At 39.0% G+C, this 10,000-nt stretch overlaps 1 protein-coding gene across 1 annotated transcript in view; it reads left to right on the forward strand.

Annotated features, from left to right (window-relative positions):
• Positions 1-6,850, forward strand: part of LOC147468344 (colorectal mutant cancer protein-like) — a 27,633-nt gene extending 20,783 nt beyond the window's left edge. The window contains exon 4 of the mRNA XM_086554461.1: positions 6,798-6,850. Within this exon, the coding sequence (XP_086410587.1) occupies positions 6,798-6,850 (53 nt within the window). The remainder of the gene's footprint in view (positions 1-6,797) is intronic.
• The last annotated feature ends 3,150 nt before the right edge of the window (positions 6,851-10,000 follow it).

Raw genomic sequence — 10,000 nt, forward strand, 5'->3', positions numbered from 1 at the left:
GTGTCCCGTTGGTGCTTTGGCAATATCATTAAATTAAAGGTAATTCAATTGCGGGAATATATTTTTATAATGGAATAGTCGGCTGATCATCGCGTGCATAACTCTACGGAATTGTTTCATATCATTTCACTACACGAAATTTGCTAAATATCCAGTACATTTGTTACGATAACATGAAAAATAAGAGGAATGGAAAACATTACATGCATATTATAGTCTAATTTGCAGGACACAGAAAATGTATTAGCTTTTCCATTACATGCCATGAGTGGAGGAGAATGTAAACAAAAATATAATTTAGCCACGGCCATAATCTTAAATGTTTGTTGGTACATTTCGAAATAATTCTGATGATAATGAAGATCTTAATATCCAATATCTCATTACAAGGGTAAACACTTTATATTCATTCATACATATAATGCACATTACTTAATTGTTTATTGAGTCATCGTGTTATAAAACATCTGTAATTGAGAGTTACCCTTATTTAAAAGCATAAACCTACCTACATATACCTACACATCTACATACATATTATACACACAAATACAACTACATGCTAACAAGAAATAGCAACTATGCACCAATAACCCTACGTATCCTACACCCATACATTACTCACATATATTTTCTAAGAATAAAATCACTGAAAATAATAGCAATGAGAACAATAACTTTCGACAAAATGTATACAACACGCATATACATTCCATCCTTAGGTACAATACAGCAATATCAACAACTACAACAACTACAACAAAAAAGACAACTACAACAACATAGAGGACGACGACACAACAAAAACAACAAAAACAACAACACAGCAAAGACAAGGACGCCAACAACAAACGACAACAAAAACGACAACAAAAACAACAACAAAAACAAAACAAAAAACAAAAACACTACGCCCGGGAAAATCGAATATTATGTCCTTGTTTCCCGGTCGCCGAGAATAACAGGAACACTTTGTACGTCGGCCTTTGAGTTCGTAATTAGTCAGCACATACTCCGCATCATTGTCTGCCTGATGCTTCTCTTATGATGATGAGCGAGGAGGCAGAGTCATGAGGGGAGGGGGGGTTGGGGGGGTGGGGTGGGGGTGGGTGTGGGGGTTGGGGGAGTAAGAGGGGAGGTGGGGGTGGGAGTGGGGGTGGAGGTGGGGGGAGTAAGAAGGGAGAGCCGTGAAGGGAGGTGGGGGTGGGAGTGGGGGTGGGGGTGGGGGTGGGGGGAGTAAGAGGGGAGAGCTGTGAGGGGAGGTGGGGGGTGGGGGGAGTAAGAAAGGACAGTCGTGAGGGGAGGTGGGGAGTGAGGGGGAGGTGGGGGAGTGAGAGGGGAGAACCGTGAGGGGAGGTGGGGGGTGGGAGTGGGGGGAGTAAGAAGGGAGAGCCGTGAGGGGAGGTGGGGAGTGAGAGAGAGGTGGAGGAGTGAGAGGGTAGGGGAACGAGAGGGAAATGAGGGGTTGTGAGAGGGGAGAGAAGGATAAGAGGAGACTGAGGGTGTATGAGGAGCGATGAGGGAAATGAGGGAAGACCAAGACAGTATGAGGGGACATGAGATAACTCAGATGGGATGGGATGAGCGGGGAGATGGTGGGGTGAGGGGAGACCGGAGAAAGGAATGAGAGGGGAGAAGGATGAAGGATGGCAGATGACATAAGAACTAAACGAGATGAAAAGGGACATAAAAGAAAGAAGTTAAAAGTGCAATGACCATTAACAGAAGGAAGGAACAAGAGAATTAGACAAAATTAAATAAAGAGAGGGATAGAAGGTGTGAAGGAAATTAAAAGAATAACAGATAAAGTGGGGAGGAAGAAGAAAAGAAAAACATGGAGAAGTTAAGGAATACCACATAGGAGAAAGGAGATAGAAAGGAAGAAGAAATAGATAAAAAGAGAGAAAGGATAGCGTAAGAAAGGGAACTGAAAGGGGGGAAAAGGGATAAGAAGGAATAAAGCAGAGAGACAGCAAAGGGAGGAAAGAAATGAGGGAGATGGTGTGAGGGAATAAGATAGTGGGGAAGTAATTCTAATGTTATGAGTGAAGGAAGATGATGAGGGAACAGCGAGGGGAGATTCTGACGAGAGATTTTGTGAATAAGATATTTCGCTTCAACTTTGACCTATGATGACCTTTGACCTTTTCTTGATTTTCTTTTTTTCTGAGGGGAGGCAGTAATGTTAATACCGAGAGAAACAAAATGGGCGAGCAACTCAATCTCTTCTTTAGGAGTAAATTGTTCATTGTTCACGTGGTCGTAATGTCTTCTGAACACGCTGTGGGATAATTCGTAAATGAAGGAATTAATTTAGGTGATGTTACTCTCGCCATTATCACCGTGGCTATAATAACGCCCTTTCAGCATCATCATCACAATCATCACAATCATCATCATCGACACCCTTGTCATGATTATTCTCATCACCATCTATATCCTTTTTCTTTATTCACCATCATAGTCATCACCATCATCACAATCACCCTTATCAGCATCATTCTCATCACCATCTATACCATAACCATCATCTTCACCACTATTCCGATACCAAATTTTTTATAAAACCGACAAACAAACAAAAATCACACAAAAAACAACAACTCAAACACACACTCTTGTATTATTTTCTAGTCTTCATCTTCAAAAAGCGATTTGCAAGCAACGGCTCAAAAAACCAGTGCTTGTGTTGTTGTCTCAAAGATTCAGTTCGCAAGCAAGATTCCTTTCCTGCAAAAGCACACGAGTTGAGCCGATTCATACGAGCGTTTCTGTGCCGTCATCGTCACGTGCTCGTAAGTCCTTCGGAACCATAGTTGCTCGAGCACGTCCTCTGCTCTGACGCATCGTTTGGTGTGGTAGGTTCTCTATCTCTCTCTTTCTCTCTCTCTCTCTCTCTCTCTCTCTCTCTCTCTCTCTCTCTCTCTCTCTCTCTTTTCTCTTTCTTTCTCTCTTTTCTCTCTTTTTCTGTCTGTATATCTGTCTGTCTGTCTGGATATCTGTCTATCTGTCTGTCTGTTTTCCTATGTCTGTCTATATATCTAGCTGTTTGTCTGTTTGTGTGTTTGTTTATTTGTTTATGTGCTTGTTTATTTGTTTGTTTGTCTGTATGTTTGCCTACCTCTGCCTCTCTGTCTCTCTCTATCTCTCTCTCTCTCTCTCTCTCTCTCTCTCTCTCTCTCTCTCTCTCTCTCTCTCTCTCTCTATCTATCTATCTCTATCTCTATCTCTATCTCTATCTCTCCCCCTCCCCCTCCCCCTCCCCCACTCCCACTCCCACTCCCACTTCCACTCCCTCTCCCTCTCCCACTCCCTCCCCCTCCCACTCCCTCCCCCTCCCTCTCCCACTCCCTCCCCCTCCCTCTCCCACTCTCCCTCCCCCTCCCACTCCCTTTCCCCCTCCCCCTCCCACTCCCTCTCCCACTCTCCCTCCAAATAGCCCAATAAAGAAATAAACAACGAAGAAACAAAAACAAGGGTGGGGGGGGAATCCTCACCCACTGCACCCCACGTCTAGCACAGCATCACATAAATTCTTAGGCAAATACACGCCACGTAATTCCCAGCATAGCCTCTTACGGTACATAATACAGCATCCATCTGTAATCCCTTGTGTACCGCCTCCTGCACGCTGTTTTCTAATGCCTCTTAGGACATCCCTCTCACGTGCAATTGATTGTTGCATCTTCTCAAAATCAAATGATGAATAGGAAAAATATAAATGCATTGTCAAAAGACTTTGGGGTAAAATGTGTTCAGTCTTCATCCTTTGGTTATGAAAGGTTGACTCAAGTGTGTCAATGGTGAATATAATGGTGTATGGTAAATATAATGGTGAATATAATTGTGAATGGTGAATATAATGGTGAATGGTGAATATAATGGTGATTGGTGAATATAATGGTGAATGGGGAATATAATGGTGAATGGTGAATATAATGGTGAATGGTGAATATAATGGTGAATGGTGAATATAATGGTGAATGGTGAATATAATGGTGAATATAATGGCAAATAGTGAATATGATGGTGAATGGTGAATATAATGGCAAATGGTGAATATGATGGTGAATGGTGAATATAATGGTGAATGGTGAATATAAAGTTGAATGGTGAATATAATGATGGTGATGGATGGTTGTGTGGTTGAGGAAGAGGGTTGAGTGTGAAATAGACACCATTAGAAGGGAGGAAGAAGGAGTAGCAGGAGACAAGAGAAATATGAAAAGGGGGAATAGAAGGTGGGAATAGAATATAGGGATAAATGGTGGGAAGATAATAGAGAGAAAGAAAGAGAAGGAAGGGAAACTCGACACTTTAATATTATCATTACTCCTCCTACTACTACTACTATTGTTACTACTGCTACTACAACAACGACTGCTCATGCTACTGTTGTTACTATTTCTACTACTACTACTATTACTACATCTACTATGACTACTACTATTACTATTACTATCACTAAATCTACTGCGACTATTACTACTGTTGCTACTATTACTTCTACAATAACAATCAGAACAACAACTATTACTACTACAACTACTACTACTATTACTACTACTACAACTACTATTACCACTACAACAACTACTACTATTACTACTACGACTACAACTACTACTACTACTATTACCCCTACTACAACCTCACCTACGACTACTACAACGATTCCGATAACGACCACTGAAATTCCTAGACATTGACATGACACAAAGCCGCTCAGCTGATTGTATACCATGCCTCGCTTCTTTTTTTCTTTCTTTCTTTTTCTGTTTTATTGATTCTAGAAATATTCGAAAAAAAATATTTAATTTGAATGAATGATGGTGATGATGATAATGATAATGATGTCACAACAACAACGATAATTGTTGCAACAGATATAGTGCTAATAATAATAATGATATTGGTGACAGTGATAATGATAATGATAATTATGATTATAATAATAATGATGATAATGATAATTTTAATGATAATAATGATAATAATAATAATGATGATAATGATAATGATTATAACAATAATGATTATAGTAATAATGATAATTGTGGTAATGACTGAAAATCATAAAAATATCATCGTCATCAATATAACAATAACAACAAAATAATAATAATAATAATGATAATAATAATAATAACAATAATAATAATAATAATAACAATAACAACAATAATAATAACAATAACATTATTGATATTATTATCAATAATGATAATAATAACAATAACAATAATAGCAATAATAATGATAATAATAAAAATCCTTAACAAATAAACAGGTTATAAAGATGTTTCCATTCCGCCTCCTTACGTAACACATCAAAGAGCTCTTATAAGGACAAGAATCCTTATGGTAATCAACCTTCCGCATGTCTTAAGGAACAGCCTAACACGTTCATTCATGTGGCGGTGATTTATCAGTGTTTTTCTTCGTTTTTCTTCGTTTTTTTTTCTTTTTTTCTTTTGTGGGTGGGTGGGTGGTGGATGGGGTGTGTGGGTGGAGGGGTGGGGGGGTAGAAGTGATTTATGTTGGGAATTCACCGTAAGGTTTTTTTGTTTTTGTCTCTTTCTCTGAAGTTATTGTATATTTTTTACGTTTTTTTTTTTTCTTTGTTTTCAGTTTTTGATTCTCTTTGTTCTTTAATTCCCTTACAGGTTTTTTTCTCTCATTCTTTCTCTTTCTCTTTCCCTTTCTCTTTGTCTCTCCTTCTCTCTCTCTCTCTCCTTCTTTCTCAAACTTTATCATAGCGAACCTCATTCTACATGAGCTCAACGGGGTTCTAAACCACACAACGTGAAAATAACTCAATGTTGTTGTTTTTTTTTCTAGAACCGTCGAGGCATTGGTTCAGAACCCTATATTTATACCTCTGTGACCTATATTTACAATACCACTCAATTAACAGTAATCACGCTCAGATTAGTATGCTAAGAATAGCCCACCATTTAACCAACCTCCAGAAAGTCCTTGACACACGAAAGAATCTGTAAGACTTTAAAAGGAAATCCAACCCCCCCCTCCTCCCCCCTCCACCCCCATCCCCCTCCGACCCACCCACCCCAGCACATCTCCCTGGACAGACGACCGACCTATAAACAAGACCTCAAAATCATGATAAATAAATACTTATAGACGTGTTAGACGTGAAGAGAGTGATACGTCTTCGGCCTTACGTCTTTGGTATCGAGGTTAGCGTAGTTTAGACGTTAAAACGCCGTTAAAAACGCAGCCTGTAGATGAATTACGTCACGGATAAAGTCTGAGACACGGCGACTTGACGCGGGAATAAACGCGGGAATCGGGAGGTGATTGATGCGGCGGGGGATCGAGCGAAGTATAAGAGGATCGAGACCTGTTCGGATGGAGTGTTGGATCCTTTTTGAGAAGGATCTTAATTCCATTCTGCCGTGCGTTTGTTTCAACTCGGAAAAGATTCGAATACTAATCGTTTAACGGAGATTTAAGGCGGAATTATACATAACCGTGGTCGAACTGAGAGAATATCACGGTTTTTTTTTGTACGTACGATCCATATATTCATGTTAAATCCGATCGAAATTCCCGACTTGTTCCTTTCTCTATCAGCTCGAGCTTACCTATCAGCCCACCGACAAAATTAATGAATAAATAAATAAAACAAAAAGCCGTATAAGCCTATAAATTCACTCCCCCCACCCCCCGCCCCTCCCCCATCCACCCTTCTTGAACGATACGTATTGTTCCGAGATGCATATTTACCACGAGAAGAGATATCCGATCAAAAGCTTATATTAAAATATTCTCAGCCGGAAATAGCTCAGCCGCCCACACCGCCCACACCGCCTACACAGAACCCTAAGCCGATTACCAAAGGCATTTCAAGTATTCGGCCGAAATTTCCATCCTTAACCGCGCTTCTGGGAGAGAGGATTCTAGAATTCACTTTGTTTTCTCTTTGGATTATCTGATTTGATTCTGTTATTAATCGGTTCCATCTTCAACTCTCTTTTTTTTAAATCTAATCCATGTTGTTATTTGCATTTTTTCTTTCTTCTTTTCGTTTTTTTCTAATATTTTCGTCGTTTTTAGGGGGAAATGTAACAGAAGTTACAAAGGTTCAGCTTAGGTTCAGGTTCAGACTGATTATGTCCCGGTGTTGTGTTGCACAGTATCATTATAGCTTTTGCGAATATTGTAAAGTAATATCATGATTATACAGTGCGGCCTGTAAAGTAATCAACGCTGGTTTGTGACCTACTTATTGAGCTGCACTGCACTTCATGGTATGCACCATCACTGTTGGAATGTATGTATATTAATTTAAACTACACTTATCATTTTAATAATATCGCAGGGACATACTTGTACTCGATATTATAACCATTTTAAAAAGGGATCAAACGGTTCAATCATTAACCTTTTAGGAGGAGGAGGAGGAGGAGGAGGAAGAGGAGGAGGAGGAGAAGGATGAAGAGGAAGAGGAGGAGGAGGAGGAGAAGGATGAAGAGGAAGAGGAGGAGAAGAGATGGAATAGGAGAAAGAGATAGAAGGGGATATGGAAGGAGAGGGTGAGGGAGAGAGAGAGAGAGAAAGGGAAAGGGAGGATAAGGGAGAGAGAGGGGGGAGGGGGAGAGAGAGGGAGGCAGGGAGGGGGAGAGAGGGGGAGGCAGGGAGGGAGGGGGGGAGAGGGAGGGAGGGAGAGAGAAGAGAGAGAGAGAGAGAATAGAGATGAGAAAGGGGGCAGAAAAAGAGTAGAAAGAGGCGAGGAAAGCGAAAGAACAAAAGAATGGAAAAAATATACAAATGGGCAAGAGACTCCAAATAAAAAGAAAGAGATCGCCAGAGAGATTAAAAAAAAAATACAAATAACCCTAAAGACTACCCCCCCCCCATCCCCTCTTCCCCCTCACCCCCTTCTACCCCCCCATCCCTCCATCCCACCCCACCAGCAAGAAAAAAAAAAAAAAAAAAAAAAGAACTCACTTAGGCAGATGGATTCTCTCCCACCCATAAATGCCGGAACAAACACGACGGCACACATAACGCCCATACGCCCGTGCTGTTGTCATTCCGGGATGACGAGCGAGCGAGCGCCAGTGCCAGTGGCATTAGTAACAGTGTCCCTTTTTGGGTGCGTTTTCCGTCCGTGTTTAACTTTGTTTTGTGTTGAAGCTCTTGTTTAAAAGGAGGTTTATTTCTTTTATTTATTTATTTTATTTATTTATTTATTTCTTGTTTAGAGGGAGGTTTATGGGGAAAGGGAGTGGTTTAAGGGGTAAGTGGAGGTAGTAGAGACAAACTGAATATGTTGGTAAGTGGATTGGTATTAACGATGAGTAAGGTAATTGATAGGTACGTATATAATGAACTATACATTTCTTCGTAATACATTAAAAAAAAAAACGATATTTTCTTCATAATACATTTTAAAAAATATATATTTTCTTTAGTACACAAAATAAGTAAATAATCAAATCAGATCAATAATTAAGTAAATAATCAAATCATATAAATAAATAAGTAAATAATCAAATCAAATAAATAAATAAGTCAATAATCAAATCAAGTTCAATAATCAAGTAAACAATCAAATAAGATCAATAAACAAGCAAATAACCAAATCCAGATCAATAAATCAGTAAACATCAAATAAATAAAGATCAAATCAAACAACTAAATAAACACAAACAAATCAATAACCAGAATAAGGACAAAAAAAATAAGCCGTCCACTATTATTAGATCGCCAGCCAGCAGGCCAGGCAGGTTTGCGCGATCGCCCCTCAACCTGTAACCGGATTATCTCGGTCCTTCGCGAACTCTCTTCGGCATCTGCTAATTGAGATAATTTTCCTTCAATAGCATGAGTCTGTCTGTCTGTTGAGTTACGTTTCTGATAGAGGAGTCTTGTAATTCTGTATGAGTCTGGATGAGAATGTTTGATTATTTCGTCTGTGATGGTCTTGTTTTGTGTTATTTTGTCCGGAAGAGTTAGTTATTATTCGTATGGATATGTTTTGGTAATTACTTTACTTAGTTTGTAGTATTTGTGTAACTACTATATCTATAAAAAAAAAATGTATATATTGTATTTAATAATTGTCAAGCTTTGCAGCTATTGCGACTATGACAGTTACGTAATAGATATTGTATTGGTAACGGTTTTTCTCTGTAGCATTATATCTGTAACAGTTATTGCGTCTGTAACATTCATGTAATCGTTGTTTCTCTAAGGCGATCAAGTATTCGACTTTATTCATGTAACGGTTATTATGATTGAAACAACTTTATCATGAATCTACTATTGCGTCTGTAGTATTTTTTTTTTTTTTTATGCATCAGTTCCGACCTGTATGTAACAGCTTTGCCATACAGATAGTTATTATTTCTGCAACAAGTACCTAACTCTAGTTTTTCTATGCAGAGTTATTATTTCTGTAACAAGTACCTAACTCTAGTAACTAAGCCATTACGTCCGCAACAGCTTTTCTATGCAGATAGTTATTATGTCTGTAACAAGTATGTCTCTAACTCTTCGGTAATTAAGCCATTATGTCTGTTACAGCCGAGTCCCCATAAACCACCACGCTCTTATTAGGGAGATGGGGAACACGGAGAGAAAATGGGGGGGGAGGGGGGGCGGGGGTGACACAAACGTCATTGGCTAGGGAATGTTTTTTTTTTTGTTTTTTTTGAGGGGGGAGGGAGAGAAAGGGGGAATGATGGAAGAAGGGGGACGGATGGATGGATGGAGGGAATGAGGGAGGGAGGAAGCAAAAGAATAGTCAAATTCATAGAAAATCATTATCATATCACCAAATAGCAGAGAAAATAGGAATAAAGGAGAAAAATCATTCCAACACCAAATCAGGAATACACACACACACACACACACATTTAAATATATATATATATATATATATATATATATATATATATATATATATATATAATACACACAAGAAATCGAATCTCTAAATAAAATACGAAAAAAATAAACCCAAAAAATA

Source organism: Penaeus japonicus, unplaced genomic scaffold (genome assembly GCF_977035675.1).
Source record: "Penaeus japonicus unplaced genomic scaffold, GWHDUDI00000001_assembly GWHDUDI00000029, whole genome shotgun sequence".
Classification (NCBI taxonomy): Eukaryota; Metazoa; Arthropoda; class Malacostraca; order Decapoda; family Penaeidae; genus Penaeus; species Penaeus japonicus.